The sequence below is a fragment of the Atractosteus spatula genome, chromosome 9 (assembly GCF_055471065.1).
Source record: "Atractosteus spatula isolate fAtrSpa1 chromosome 9, fAtrSpa1.hap1, whole genome shotgun sequence".
Taxonomy (NCBI): domain Eukaryota; kingdom Metazoa; phylum Chordata; class Actinopteri; order Semionotiformes; family Lepisosteidae; genus Atractosteus; species Atractosteus spatula.
Window position 1 is genome coordinate 37,274,086 of NC_142714.1, and position 17,353 is coordinate 37,291,438.

At 33.8% G+C, this 17,353-nt stretch overlaps 1 protein-coding gene across 1 annotated transcript in view; it reads right to left on the reverse strand.

The window, feature by feature from the left end:
* Positions 1-901: 901 nt before the first annotated feature.
* The window catches only part of gabra3 (gamma-aminobutyric acid type A receptor subunit alpha3), a 67,448-nt gene continuing 50,996 nt past the window's right edge, over positions 902-17,353 (reverse strand). Inside the window, exon 6 of the mRNA XM_088925088.1 lies at positions 902-7,156. Coding sequence (XP_088781214.1) covers positions 6,848-7,156 — 309 coding nt within the window. The 3' untranslated portion in view covers positions 902-6,847. The remainder of the gene's footprint in view (positions 7,157-17,353) is intronic.

Here is a 17,353-nt window from a genome sequence, read left to right on the forward strand (position 1 = left end):
GCTTCTTGTTGCTCTTGAACTTATAATCCTTTGTTCTGTGCAGGTCTAATGCTACTGGTGAATTAAAGTTGAAGTTAACAGGCTCCATTAATCTACAGACCCTTGTGTTTCCAGTCCTATTTAGGTTGGCCCAGGGCTGCCTTTTCATTTTGGGAGCGTTTACATTCAGGAAAATGTGACCTTGAGGCAGCCTAGGGCCACCCTAAAACCCAGGTATAAAAGGTTTCTTTGTATCACCTTTGCGCTTTTAGTCAGCCCACATCTTTACACTAAAATGCTTCACTGAGAAATGAGTTTAATTTTAAAAATACACTTTAAAAAGAGGAAGTCAGAAATTTTTATATTGGTGCCCTGACATTAGGAAGACACTTAAAGAAATTGCTTTTTGTAATTGTAAAATTGCAGCCTCATTTGTATAATCATAATGTACCATTTTTTTTCTGACAGATTTTCTATTTGGAATAATAATAATACATTGGTCAGGCCTGTTGGGAATGGCAAGAAAGCAAACTTTTTTGTTGTCAGACATAATTCAGAGGAATGGATAATTGAGATTCACATTTCTTGGATTTGCTAGCTTGGCAGTATCTTCTGACTGACTTCAATATACAAGATATACTAGATAGCCAGGGAGACTGGATAGAACAGCCTAGTTTCAAAGAAATGTGTTAAGGGAAATAAAGTAGTGCTAATAAATTCCGTTACAAAAAGTTAAATGCAGACTATATTAATCATTTGAAACAAAATCTAAAGTTTCTGAAAATCTACTTTTCCAAACATCATTGTTCATTTTTTGTAATATTTCTGGCCAACAGCACAAATGAAATATGAAACATACTGTTATATGTACTGTAGGTACAATTTAGTTGCATTATATATTTCATACTCATACAATTAATGAAAGTATCTTCATTTTATTGAAAGCAAATTGAAAATGTGATACATGAGTGAAAAAAAAACATTTTACACAATCTTTAACTCCACAAATGAAACGAGACACAAACCTTAAAGATACTGACACTTAAAATGAAAGTTTCTCCTGTGCTACTTGTTTAAGACAATATGACATTGTAACATTATAATCTGATACAGCAACACAACGTGATTACAAAAACATCACTTACAATGGGCTGCATAAAACATTCAAACAACTGCTGAAATGCTGGCGAGGTGGGCGTTCTTTATTTTCTGAATTACACCAAAGGGATATCAAAGCTTCTGACAGTCCAGTTTAAAGCAGGTTAAGTTTCTAAGTATGCTGCACAATGCCTGATTTGAATCACAACTGTAATAAAAGCTCTGATTCAGAGTGTGATTTGCTTTCATTAAAATAATAGCCTGAATAGGATTTTACATGACAGTTGCAGGTGAAGTACCATAAGGAACCAATGCAAAAGAAAGCAATATACATCCCCAAATTTTTATCATTGTGTTATGTAATCCAGGTCTACAAAAAATGACAACACCTTCCTCTAGCCAGCGGCCATATCACTCTGCAACTCACAACTGGTAACCCACTGAAGCTAAGCAGGTGTAAGCCTGGTCAGTACCTGGATGGGAGACCTCCTGGGAGAAACTAATGTTGCTGCTAGAAAAGGTGTTAGAGGGGCCAACAGGGGGTGCTCACCCTGCAGTCCATGTGGGTTCTAATGTCCCAGTATAGTGATGGGGACATTATACTGTAAACAGGCGTTGTCCTTTGGATGAGACAGAAAACCAAGGTCCTGACTCTCTGTGGTCATTAAAAATCCCAGGGTGTTTCTTGAAAAGAGTAGGGGTGCTACCCTGGTGTCTTGACCAAATTTCCCATTGGCCCTTACCAATCATGGCCTCCTAATAATCCCCATCTATGAACTGGCTTCATTACTCTGCTTTCCTCCCCACTGATAGCTGATGTGTGGTGAGCGTTCTGGTGCACTTTGGCTGCTGTTGCATCATCCAGGTGGATGCTGCACATTGGTGGTGGTGGTGGTGGTGGAGGGGAGTCCACATTACCTGTAAAGTGTTTTGAGTGGAGTGTCCAGAAAAGTGCTATATAAGTTTAAGTAATTATTATTATTATAACATAAGTATAACTCCTATAGATTTTCATAGTCATTAAAAGAAAGAAGAAAAATTATAAGAAAAAGAATAACATAAATATTAGTCGGTGTACATTTATCTTTTAGCTCGCTTAAGTAGCCATCTGAACTCCAGCAATTCTTACACCAGTAGAAATGGAGTATTCAATAAAGTAATTGCACAATTAAATTGCCTTTGTAGAACATTATGAAAAAATAAAATATAAATTCAAAACCCTTTTTAATTTTTAATATTTAACTGGCAAAACAGGAGAGAAATGACCTGTAGCAAGTAGTTTTGCCTAGAATAATAAAAAAATGTTCTGAGTAATCTTTTACATAATTTGACACTAAATACTGTGGTTAGAAATGACAGACAATTAGCACATGTCCATAAATCTGTCCTCAGGGAAGATTTTTTATTCTACAGTGATTTCAAAGGTCATTTGGCACTGCAAAGAGTTTGGCATTTATTGAGATGCATAGTAGAAGTAGTACATGAGGAACAGTTCAAACATAAAACTGCATTTTGTTGTCTATGACATGTCATGAAAGCAGTTTAGCTTTATGCTAGTTTCTACATTATCTGAGCCACTATCCCACTGAATATAAAGCTGTGTTTATAAATGTTTTTGTTGCATCACTTTTTGTATAGTTTGCTCATTTCATTGCAAGAACAACACAACACTTTCACATTAAGGTTCACAATTATTACCTTTCTTTTACAGTGTAAGGTAGTCTGCAGACTCTTTTTTATCCCCTAATGTTCTGCCAGTACTGTATATCAACCACCAACATCACTTTGAATCACAGTGTAATGCCACAAAACGAGAAATTCAACCATATTCTTAAGCATGATTCACATTGCACAAAACAACAAAGAGGCACAAGATTGATATGAAAAAACTAACCTGTTGTACCCATTTGGAAAAGAAATACTAATAAAAATATTGTGACTGTTTTTGCCATGTGTGCCTGAACAAAAATTATTTTGAAATGTTTTCGAATGCATTTAATACTTTCAAGTGAATTTTTCCCAGCCATTTTAACATTACAATTAATACCTAAAATATACTCTTCACTATACAGTATGTCTCTTTTACATTTCTCTTCCTTATGGGTATATAAGTACAATAACTGAACACTGGCAGTTTTTTTCTTTTAAACTTATACTTGCGTTAAAAATGGAATGCCCTTTTAATCCAGCTATCATTGGTTATTTCTTGAATAATCAGATAAAGTTCAAATGCAGAAAATATTCATTTTTAGCATAACCAATCACAACAATGACACCTACCAAGTGATATCTTACTTGCCACATACAGTTTTTTAAGACAGAGCATTCAAAGCACATGGAGACATTTTAGACTTTTCATTTAGCAATGTTTCAAAACCTTAGCAAGATACAGAGCAGACAGAGAACACAAATACTTCTAACAATAAGGTGTTTTCTGGTGCAACCTAAAATCAATGGTTGAAAAAGGTAAATGGAGCACAGTGGTACAGCCAACATGAAGATGTAGAAAGCCTGCTTGATATTCCTTTTGAAAATAAGTTTCCACTATTTATTTATTTGAACCAGATGAACAGGCTAAGTTGGTAAAAGGATATATTAGCTGATTTTACATTACAATTAGGCTAAGCAATACATTGCAGAAATTGCAGTGAAACACCCCTCAAGCTTTAGTTTCCAAATTTAAAAGCAGACTTTCAAATGTATTATTCCTTATAAAAGAGTTGGAAACATTTAAAAGTATACATATGAATATTCATTTTGTCGCTAACTATTTTCAAATTACATTATTTTATTTAGGGATGCTTCAAGTGCCATCACTGTTAAGGTCTATATAAGATTAACTGTTTTCTATAAGAATTACAGTACATAGATTATATGCACAAAGTTTGTTTGAAACTAGTAATATGTTTTCCAGGCACAGGAATAATTAAATATTAGAGAAAGAAACATAGCACAGCTCCATTTTTGGTACTGTTACTATGAAAATATAACAAACATCCTGTAGCCTGGTCTACCTAGTGGCCACATAATGATACTACAGTAAATTGTAGCAATCCCTTTGTGTAAATATGTAAAATGATTAGCTCTAATGTCTACCTATCCAAAGCAGGATATTCTACCATTTAAGGAAAGCACTGTAATGTGTATTGATACTTTAATATATATCAATTATTATTTCTGTTGTAGTTGCTTGCATTTTAACATTAAAAAGAACAACTTCATTTTGCTCCAGTCACAAGCTTAAAAAGATCACTCATATCCAGTATTAAGGAAGGAAAGACAAATATGCAGAACAAGAACAAAGAACATCAAGCCTCAATATTGAACATGACAACAGCACTATTTACAGATACAAAAGTGATAAGGATTGTCATGCATTAACCAGCCGTTGGGAAAATGGTTTTGTTTTCATTGTTTAATGTACCTTTTTTGTCTTTTTTAAAATATTTGTATACATATCTAAATGGTTACAAAAAAGCCTGTCTTGAAATAAGGCAGTCCCAGAATTCTCTTTAGCCCTCAAAAGGCATTTCTTGTCTGTCATTAAAAGGAAAGAATAACAATAACATTAACTGGATACTTTGGCTTTTATGATCACAACATGTACTAATCTGAAAATGAATGAAACTTGAATGAAACATTTCTGTCATTTTCCTGGCATTTGTTTCCATTTCATATTTTATATAAATTAAGTTTTTATACTAAATCTTAACATTTTGTATAATATAATTTTAATAATGACCTCTTTTGAGCATTTTTACTGCTTTATGAATTTGATAGATGTATTTATGAATTGTCTAGTGGGTATGGAAATACTGTACTGCATGTCTTGTCTTATTCAAAATGGTCAAAATCTTTAGAAGTCTGAAACAATTTGAAGTTTCACACTAAGTTTGGGACACATTCACAGATTTACAATACTTTAACTTAATTGAGCCAAATGTTGTTTGCTGTTGCAACCTCTTCAGCTTTATTTGAATGACTTGAAGCTGTTATGCTCATACTGCCTGTGTGATTTAATAAGACTATAAAAATACACTCACATTTGTAAGAGCTATCTTAAGTGCCTCTATAACCAATTTGGTGCTAGTCTCTCACAAGAAATTTGAAGTGTGCCAATATCATTGTCCAACAGTTTCCTAACTTGTAAATAATTTAAGGCAAACCACATTCTATGAAACACAACATAAGTTACCAGAATCAGAACCAATGTTGATAACACACCACATATCTTGTTCTACTAACAATTTTGTAGTCTAATCAGAGCTGCGCATTGGTCAAAGTATCCAGTGTTAAGCTAAGTCCTTTACTAGCTTTACAACATGCAACCTAGAAAAAAAAAATGATCCTCCAAAAACAAGAAAAACAAAAATGAACAAAAAGATATACAGGGACAAAGAACATACAATGGACAGGCACACTCCTTTTGAACAGAAATCACAGTTTTGTTACAGTAAAATATGACAAAATAAAAATAAAGATACTAAAGTACAAATGGGCAAGCTCTCTGCAAAAATGCCCTCCTAGTTCATTTACTGTGTGGGATTGTTTGCAGTTTCCCGGTAGTGGGAAGAATGGGCCAAGGTCAAGTGTTGTCTTCAAATAAATAATAAGTTATTCAAGTGAAAACAATAAGCAAATTATATTTTCAGTGTTCTTACAGTACATACCAGTACTGTACGTAACAGGGTTTATCTATGCATGAAATTATGTCTTAGAGATCCTTTCAGTCGATGGTATATTGGTATATAAAAGAAAAATGGATTAAAAGTAACAATAGAGATATCTCTTTTTACATTTTAAGTGCCAAGTAAAGTGCCATTGTTTATTAAAAATGCATCTGTAGCACAGCAGCCAGTGAGCTGTAGTACAAGATCACTCTTAAAACTTTCTTTCTGTGTGGCAGGCCAGCTAGTGCCAAACCAATACTTTCTCTGAGTGTTGTGCTACAAAACGTTGCTTGTTTTTATTTACTTGGATTTGTTTTATGCACTTGTTTTCTGGATACTTAGAAGACTGTAGAGACTGACAAATTATTCAAAGCAATAAGACACAGCCATATGCATACCTTTAGGACAAAAGCATGTTCCAATGTTCTATCTTGATGAAGTAAGAAAGGCACCTTGTTCTTCTAGCTGCATGTGTTCAGGCTATAAAAGTACACACTGAACTACAATGTGTACAGGCAGATTTAAAATATCCTACCAGAAGTCATGATGTTGTATAACGACAGTTCAGTAGATGGATAACATTTATTAATATTTTTCCAGCATTCTATGTGCTTGCTATTGCTGCTGAACATCATGTGTGAATACTCAGACAATGCTTAGGAGTCTTCTGTTGCACTAATGTTCCTATATTTTTCTTGAGAAAAGGTTATATTAGTTCTAAATTGTCCAAAGTAAATCACCATACAATTAAGAGTATAAACAGTAGTGTGCCTGTTTGTTCGTATAGTATAATGAATCTTTCACAGATCTAAAAAAAAACAAAACAATTATTGTTTCCAATGAGCAAAGCAAGATGCTAGGAAATAACTAGCTTTGTCTTTCCCTACTTGTCTAATTTTGACATGACTGGGGTCATATGCGCAAAGAGGAAGAAAACAATCTGCAGTGTTTCATATAGTAAATAAAATAAATAAATGTAGAAACAAAACTCATGCATTTCATTGTGTATATAGAAAAATAAACCTAAATAAATATATTATAGCATTTAATTGACAACACTTGGTCTTGAATTCTCTTGAGCTGGCAGTTGTTAGGCTAATTCACTTTTTGGGGTTTGAGCCTTTTATAATGGGTTCCCTATTGACATACGTTGCCCAGTACACTAAATTAAAAATTGCAAAAAGCACAGGGAATATAATGCGGGACATTTTATCCACTTTACTGACGCTGTTGTACGTTTTCTTGCTTTCAATGATCCTTTCTTCCAACTTTGGCATTTTTGCAGGAGCTGCAGCACTCTTTGAGATGGTCGATAATCCTGGATCTTTTGCGATGTTGATGGCATAGGTTGTCCCCACTATATTGAAAGTGTTGTTGGCTTTTTTGGAGAGAGGTGCCGATTCCCTTCTCTGAAAATAAAAAAGCCAGTTGTGGTTAATGTCCATTTTGTACCCAGTGTCACATAATCATTTGGTCTATTACTATTCTTTTTTTATAAGAAAAAATGGTTATGTACAATGATACATAAAGCCCAAGGTTGAATTATAGTAAAATCTGGCAATAAGTAACAACAGCTACATAGTTTTAAAAGATAAGTTATTTCAGTGAAATTAATAAATAAATAAACAGGTTTAATAATTCTATGATATTACTTATAGATACTTTTAAACAAAGATATACCATACAGTATTGTTGCTATCAGTTATCAGCTTCTGGACACATAAAGAAAGGTACAACATGTATAATTGAAATTTAGTCTATTCGTCTGCTACAAAAATAAAAAAATAAGACTGGCACAAAATTAAAAAAAAGATGTAGTAATGAAAATTAAAATTAATATAGTCTTTTAATTTTATTTTTACTGCATTATGAAAAGTTGTTTATATCTTATCTTATCTAGCTTATTATTCTATGTTATTTTAAAACCCTAAAATTCTTCTTGTATTCAATTTCCAAAGAAGACATGGGAGGAATGCACAATTACTAGGCTATAAATTATGTTTTCACTTTCAAACAATGCTCTGGACATAAACCTCTGTGTTAAGTGGCTTCCTACTTAACTCAATCTCAGACACCAGAGATGAAATATCAAAGATGTGATTAATGTGTTGGTGTTAGTTTGTTTGCTCTCAGCTAGGGCTATATACTGTGCATTTGCCACTACACTGTGGTTACTTGTTTTTTTTTAAGAATGAAACTGTTAAAGAATAATGAATTTGTAAAGTACCATAAAGATCTTAGTAGGTTTATTTAAGAGCCCATGTTAAGATATTTGTTCTTTTTCACTGGAAACAAGAAGCTAGTTTTTTTCTTCTTTTTTAAAAAACAAAACACATTTGACTTCAGAGAAAACCAATGTAAAGTAGATGACAGTGAAATAAACATTGGAAAAAATGATCAGAAAAAATATAAGTCCAGAATGCTGCTGCAAGTGGTGTTAGCGCAGCACCAGTAGGTGGCACCCTTCCATCTGGACCTCAATGTCTGACTAACAGTTGATAATCATAGACACAGGGTACTTGGGCATGCCATCATTTGGATGACAAGCCAATCAGGGGTATCAGACTACTTTGTCATTAAAGATTAACTATTTGTAAATGGTGTTTATCCTGTTGTCCTTGATAAATTGCTCTCTGGTGTTAGTGTTGGGATTGCTGACACATAATAGCACTTAGCTAATAGCATTAGGTGGGTGCTGCACTCTAGCGGTGGATGAATTGGGAATGGGACACCAATCAATCGCAGGCCTGAAACACAAACACAGACAAGAGCATGTACACACTAATACAGTACCTAGGGCTACGTTTCTCAGAAGCCAACTAACCTACCAATATGTTTTGGGACTCTAGGAGGAAACCAGAGCACCTGGAGGAAATACATGCCAAAACGGGGAGAACATATAAACTCCATGTGGATAGCATGCCAGGTCTGGAAGTGAATCCAAGACCCCAGCATACAAGGCAGCAATCCAAATTGCTGTGCCACCTTACCACCCTCTTCAACTTACTATTATCATTATTAGTAATTGTATTCTCCTGCATTGAAAGTTAATTTTAATAAAGTATACTGTTATGTTCCTATCACTAATATAGCTTAAGAGGTTTAACTCTTTACTACCAAAAAGCTAACATCTTTTTCCAGTATGCAATTTCCAGGATAATCCTCTCTTGTAGCAAAACGTTATGCAAAACACATTTTAAAGTACTCTGTCAGTTATTGTAATCAACTAAATTTTAAGTTATTGGTGCTTTACTGAAATCCATTACACTATTTTAAAAATTTAATACAAGAAGGAAAATAATCCATTTCTTCCTCTCTTATATCTGTGCATTAGAAAAAAATTGCCATCAGACATTTGCCACACTGTATAATGGCATATTATAATAACGGGCAAGAGCACTAAAATCTGTGTTTAATAGTTGTTTTGTTCTTGGCTTTTAATGAAGGAACATAAAAAATGAGTATAGTGGTAATGGTTGTAAGAAACTTTATATTTGCTATACAATAGTGTAAAGCAAGCAGCCAGAAAAACAGTAGACCTATAAAGTTTGATATTAATTAATGCTTATTTACATACTTATATCTATTGCATTGTCACTTCTTACTTCCTCAGAAAGCTGGAGTTTTATATTAATTGGTACATGACTAAAACTTACTACATGTACAGTATTTTTATAGTTTGTGGGACACACAGTATGTACAAACGACAATAGCTTACTTAATATACTGATCCCAAGACGCAAGAAATGACAGCAGTGTATTTTTTGTTGCTGCTGAGTCAATCATGTTAGTTTTTACATTTTAAATGTCATTTTATTCAGTTCCCAACTCTGAAAGAAACTCTGATAAAGGATTTGAAGTCTCTGTTTTATCATTTTTATTTCTGTAAATTAAAACTGAGGAATATGGTGTATGACATACAGTACAATACATCGTGTAGCATCTACTAAAAATATTGGGACAATGAAGTCAACTTTAAAAATTTACAAAACATAACAAACAAGTATAGCCCCTAAAAAAATATTTGGAATAATAGCAATTCAGTTCCACTCTTTTGGGACAATTTAATTGTTAAATTAATAGAGTTGAGCCACAGTACTGTAAAACAATTTGTTATTGTTCCTTGTTGATCAGGTGCTGATTAAAGTAAGAACACCTCAAGAACAGGCAAGACCTCATAGTGGCAGAAAAACAGGCTTGGTAGAGCATCTAAATTGATTACACAGAGTTTAGTGAGCTTAACTGGTCGCATCTTTGCAGTTACTACCTCAAAAGGATATGCAACCAAATCTTGACTTTTACATTCCATAATTTAAAGGTGAATGTGTCCCAGTACTTATGCCCACTTGAAATTACTGTGTTGAGTTTTTATACGATCAATTGCGTTTTTGCCACATGTAGTACTTTATGTATAAACCTAATACATATATTGTACTTATCACTGATATCAATCTCATGATCACAAATACACCTCTTCTTAATTGTAAACCAAAAATAAGAGCAAAAATGGAGTGCTGCAAACAAAGTTTGCTTCTGCCAATGTTCCGTAAAAATTAACTGTTTCAGTTAGCCTGATTTGTGTAGAGCATACTGCATATGAAATTCAGAAATAAACAGGCATATAAAATATAAAAAGATTAGACCTAATTACTAGTGGTGGCAGATAGCTGCAAAGACAATTACTGTACCTTTTTATCTTGGCAGCCAACAGAAAAAGTGAAATTAGATGCATGGCAAAGTGCAGCAAGTACCCTGAATAAATACACAGTCCCTGTCCATATAAAGATTACAGAAAAAAGGGGCTCATTCCTGTTTGCCAGCAGGAATGTACAGTAGACTGCAAAAGTTGATATGTAGGAAACAATATATACTGTAGCTTCATGCCATGAAATGTATTAAATGGAAGTTAAATATGAAAAAGACTGAATAAGAAGTATGTAACAGATTTAACCAATTATCAGCCATATCAGAATGAATATAATAAGTGCTTTACTGATACAGTAAATACACAGCAAAGCTGTGTGGGCTTATCCAATTAATACATTTACTGTATAGCTATCTGCAATTCTGTGCACCATTTGGGTTGATGTTGTACTGTAAGTTTACAGTTTTAAAGTTATTTTATTTCTTTATTCATCAAGTCCAAACCTAAAGTACTGTCACATTACTTTGCCCAGTTTGTCAATCAGGGTGGCAATAGGGCATCAGCTCTTCAGTCTCTATATTTAATTTGGAAAAATACTTTGAATTTGAACCCTTGAAGTTAATCACCTCCTTCACTTGGTGTTTTCACAGTGTGCTTAATTCTGGCTGCACTGGGAAAATCAATACTAGATACTGTAGTATTGCTTCTGCTCATTCTCTAGGGGCACATGTGCCATCTGATTGATTTGGACAATATCCTGAAATATGTTAGAATAGTTTTATTCTAACATATTGAAATTGCAAGAAAAATGCAAGAAATAGCGGTTAATCCCATGCTGAAAACTAAAAAGAAAGAGTAAAATACAAATTTTGGCTGTGAAGATTTAAAATGAGTGTGGAATTAAGCTCTACATATGTCAAAGATAGTATAGTTTGGAAAAAAAGCCCTATTTATGAGTTTTATTTTTTGCTATTTTTACACTGTGGCACCAGGGCACTGCCATAGTATAGAAAACAAAAAAAATCTGAATATAATTGGAAAGTCTGAATGTCAATTAAACATATTAGGTGTAAAGCATTTAAACACAAAGGTGTGCATTTTTCTCACCTTCAATGTTGATTAATTTAATATCTAAAAACAATGAGGTATTTACATCAGGCTGGAGCTACACATGAAGCACTATAAACCAGTTGAAGATACCTGAATAGGTAATAAATGGAACTAACCAGTATCACCGGATCAATGGCAATGTAGACATGAAGCAGCCATGTCACAAACTTTCACCTGCTTAAATTGTTTTTTACTTTTGAGCCTGTGGAATGTTTACTTTAAAATAAATGTAGCATACAGTATTGCGATACCACTGTATTATTTTTGCCATTTTGCCATTTTTTTTCTTTTTGTCCTATTTGACCTCATTCTTAAGTATCCCTATTAGCTCAAATTTGTCTAACCAAATAGTGACAAAAAGCACAACGTAGCAAAATGCCCCCTCCATTTATCACTAGCCAAAAAAAAAAACAGTTTTTGTGTAGGCAAATTCAAATCCTCAGCAAGGGTGGTTTTTTCAGTAGACTTAAAAAAAAATCTTTCCTTACCATTCATTTTGTTTTGTTTTTTTTAAATTTCTATCAAAACCAGTTAGTACCACAGATCTCTGCTAATTGCTTTGTTGGCTGACCTACCCTGAATGAAGTAATGACAACCTGATTGTAGGGCTGAAGGGTTGTTCTTCCCTTTGAGGAATGAGCCAGGGAGTCACTGCAGGTGTGAAGATGGGGTTGGGGGCGGAGTGTGAATGATGATGTGTAAGCATGTGCTTTAAAGATCTGATATTTATATTCTGCAGAACAGTATGGGGCATAAACATCATGAGCACACTTTGCAAGTTCTTCTCTGTTGTGTAAAACGTTTTAATGACTTTCCTTCCTAGAATATTTCTTTAATTGACAGAAAGACAACAGAATCTATAACATTAAGTAAAGAGCCCAGGAATAAAAATAAATAAATAATAAATTGATGCACAAATGTTTGCCCCCAACAAGAAATTACAACATGGGTGACAACAGTCCTGTCCACCCAAGCCAATTAAACTCTACAAGCATTAACAAAACAGGACAAATAATAGAAAACACAGGTTTGTTAGTGCTTTTTTCTTGCTTGCTAATAAAACAACATCAAGGGATTCCAGGAGAGAATATACAACTGAAAATTAATATAGTTTAAATGGCAGCTCTGTGACCAAAATATTAACATGCAAATCTTTTAATGCCATTACAAATTGGTTCTGAGCTTCAAAGCAAAAAAAAATCTCTAGGTTTATTCCCCAATTTTCAGAATTTAAACGACTCAAAGCCTCTTAAACTAAGCATAACAAATCTGTCTTCTGGAAGCCCTTTTGTTTTAGATATGTGATATTCCTATTGGTTTGGAGTGACTTGTTATGGCCACTGAATTATAGTACTAAACCAAACTATTAAACAGTAAAAGACAGAAGATAATAGAAGAAAATAATTCCATGTAATACCTGTATTAGTATTACTCCAAATACCTCCATTAGTCTTTTTTTAACTACATATGCAGTTACAGATTTTTTTTCTAAGCTCGCTGAAAGATTTCTGATGGGCTCACTGATTATTAAAAAATCATGAACTGAATTCTTTATCATAGCTGTGTAATAAAATAATTAGACACAAATCCAGATTAAGCCATTTTAAAGGACACAATATGAACACTGTATGCCAACACTCATTTATTTATAGGGGATGCTGAGGACTGTTAAGTAATTAATGTACAGTTAAGGTTTGGATACAGGATGAGGAAGAAGACCAGCCCATAATAAACCAATAGGTTAGAAAGATTCTGCAACGGAGGTGGAGAAGGGGGTGTTGGGGTTGGGGGGTATTGTGGTGAGTGCTAGGATACAGTAGTATGAATTTGCATAGGAATTTAGAAAAAATGTTTACATACAGTGTAAATTATATATATATACAGCATACAGTCTTATGTACTTAGTTAAAGCTTTAAATACCACTGTAAAGGTATTTAACATTGTAAACTGACACAGAACACTTAAATATAGGAAAAGGTAAAGGTTTATTCTGTACTGAAAGGAAAAGAAAAAATACATAACATTTCAACTGTGAAGCCTTCGTCAGGTGGAAGAAGGTGAAAGGGAAAGAAGACTCTATAGATGGCACGTTGTGTCTCTTTTCTTTTCCTTTCAGCATTGGATAAACCTTTACCTGTTCCTTTGCAGCCTATGCATGCTGACGCAGGTACCTACTCCCACATAAACACAGTTTAGCTTCTCTTTAAAATCAAGATATGGGAATGAATGTCTTTGTTTAATTTAAAAAAAATGTTTGCTTTAAAAATTGCACTGCACTTCAAATATATGAGAGCCTCAAGGTACCACACACTAATCAATGTCAATGGCAATGATGAAATCTGTTTTGTAAGAGCTCTTCAGTCTTAATTCAGGATAAGTTTCACTGTTATCTTCATGCCAGTATCTTGAAAGAAGAATCATTCAGCTGTGACAGTTAGCACAAGTCCAATACCTTGCAGCTTTAAAAGCTTATTGATTTGTCCTGATAAAAAGAACTTTCTGGGCAGTTAAATCATGGGTAGGGATTACGTCTATGTAACGGGGATGACTATTAACAAGGATCACATAACCTTTTCTAATACTTCTTAAAATACCGCTGTGTAGTCTTATAGGCTGCACAAAAATGCTTCAGAGCACATACTCTGATAAGAGAAAGCAAAAGTGCAGTCTGATTAGGACACTGTCTAGAGAAGGAGTAATTGAAAAGGGGGTTTCTAATACATACAGTATACTGTAAGATTGTTATTGTAATCTGTTCTATGTCATTCTACTTATGTGAAATAAAATTGGGTTCTTGAACTAGGCTCCAATGTACATTAAATCACATAATATAACTATGGCTTGACAGGAAACAGTTGGAAGCAGAGGTATTACAATAGGTTAAACACTATTGGGGATATACACTGTACAGTACATGTTACTATTACCTTGCTGTTTGTGAAGGTGGCACCTTCAGGTTGATGTCAGGAAATAATGCCAGTAACATGCAAACAAGACATATTCACTTTCTACTTGAACAGAGGAACCTGGATCAAATTTTCGTAATTCTCAGATAGTGTACATATCTGAGTCACACAGATAATCATTCCAAATGGACTTCAAAATCAACATTGAAACATGAAACAGAAGACACAAAAGTGCATGAGCAGGAAGTACTTTTAATACCTGTCATAATTAGGAACAAACTAAACAGCCATGTTATTGAAGACGGTACCCTTGTCATATACTTTAGATACTTAATTACTGCAGCAACTAAGAACAAATAAACTACTGAAGCCTCCTCTTATGTTTCTAAACATTTTTAAGTATTGAAGCTTGCAAATTAGCCTGCTGCTGGAAATTGTATATTATTCACTACAACAAAAACTGTATTAAGCCATTTTTTATTCAATGATTTTTATGTTTTAAAAAGATCTCCATGTGAACTTTTTCATGTGACTTTCATAAATGAAGCACAGACTGGAAATCTAGAAGTATTAATACTTTTCCTGCGATATTTAGGTTTCAGTCCATGAGACGCAGATCATTTCTGAGCAATTTAAAAAAAAACATGATGTACATAGAAAATGTTAAAAATGCATCATTACACCCTAAACCCAAATCTTAAACAAGCAGAGTTTGAATATAGTAGCTATATTTTAATACATATACAAAATGTTTTCTTGTATATGAATGAAGTTCCTCAATAAAACTTTCCAAAGTCAACCAAACTGACACATTTGGTTAATTTTTCAAAACAAATGTAAAGGCCTTTATCATTACATTATGTAAATGACTGGCAATAAAATCACACTTTTCAGAAAAATCCAGATCTGCACAAAAGTTTAAGCTAAAAGGTGTGAGAACTCTTTGGTCCAAGAGTTGTCTGGGACAGAACCCTAGATTAAAGCACCCACAAGTTTGTTTTCTTCAACGTTGTTTTCCTTGGAGATCATAATGACAAAAAGGTTTCTTATTGTACAGTTTCTTATGGTTTCAAAAAATCTTACAAATCGAAACTGGATACTCATCTGTCCCAGTTCATCTCTCAAAAATAGGCAAGCCAAAAATAAGTTAATAAATAATATGCATTAAAATGACAAAAAAATCAATCACTTCATAACAGTAACTTTTCAAGACCTTGGAAGGAAACATAAATAACATCCCTGACAAGCTCTTTGCCCAAGAGCCCAAAAGGCCTGGATTGCTAATTGCCATGCTCGGAAGGGCAAAATTAATTATCAGCAGAGGTCCACAAGTTATTTGCCAAGCAGGAAATCATCTTACACCAATGTTCCTCTGGATGACTCAGTTTATCTTCACCGTGGGATGGACTATGTGGGGCACAGCTCCAAAGTAACAGGAAATGGAGGAGGGCAAGAACATGCTGATTTGAAGGACAGAAAAAAAAATAAATAAACATACACAATAAACCTGCTGTATCTCATCGTCACTGTGGAATGGTAGAGTCCCAAGGGGCATTCAGATTGGAATTGCTGGTAAAAGTCCTGGAGGGGATCTTTATTGCATTCAGAACAATCTTCACCTTGTTCATACTCAGTTGTAACATAAAATAACTTTATGGTGAAAAAAGTGTAGTAGAATTCACTGGTTTTCATTGCATCAGGAACAGATGTTGTACATTAATGCACTGAAAAATGATCTTGAAAATGTTTGGTTGTTTCTACGTTTACATCTAATTTTATATGAACATCTTTGGTCCTTTTACAGTATCGTAACAAAGGGCAGGATGAGATTCAGTGCTTTCAACAACAGCAACTTGCTTTTTATTCCTTAATTTTTATGCAGAATTTTATCAGCCTTTAATAACTGGCACCTTTTGACCTAATCCATTTATCAACAATTCATCAATGTCTGTAGTCCATTAACCTACCATGTTTATTAGCACTCTACAACACCTGTCACCAAAGAAATATGCAGTTGACTTTGTCCTGCCTTATTTTCATCCTTCATGTGGTAGCTTTCTTTCTATAGCACTACTCGTTCGTCTCCTTCCGTAAGAAAAATCGAAGACCACATTAAGCAACTTAAACAAAGTACCTGGGGCAATGAATTTAAACGCCAGTCAGACATTTATAGCAGTTTCAATATTTGACATGTTCAAATATTAAATATTGTAAAAAATACATGTTCTCCAAATATTCACTTGAATTTATTTTAAAACATTTTCAAACAAAGATAATCTCTAGTGTAACAGACACCTTTGAAATCTGAAGTAACATAAGTATCAATAGAAGCAAGTTGTTGACTTTATACATTAACTGCTATATACTGTACACTATTGTTGTATTCGATTCTACACCTTCTCAAGGATGTTGCTAGTCACCCGGAGTATGTGGTATACATACAGTATGTTACCATCCATCACTTCAAGTCCACACAGTACCAAGTCTCACAGACAGTGTTTATGTGCCTTACCAATACACCTAACAAGAGTTATTTTCTAGATTAAACATGAAGTACATTTCCATATATGAAACTATACAGTCGACTTTGTATCACACAGCAATTGCTTTTAAGGCAAAGGTACAGCTTTTGATTCCCACCAGCCCTAATTTGCCTAACCCATATTCAAATTCAAGTCCCTCCCTTGCTTTCTGTTTAATTGCAGCTGAGCTATTATATTGGAATATCGTTAAAAAAAAAGAAAATGAACACCCTATGGATCATACATCTGTGATGGTATTTTGATAGTAATGGAAATGCTCACAAAATACAATGTAAAATGAGCTATTGTAATGTCATTAAATAAAAATAAAAAATTGGAATGTTTTAAATATACCATGTAAAAGGTTGTCTGGACTTAAAAGTGTACTGTAAACATTTTCTATAAACTATTTCAGATAAAAT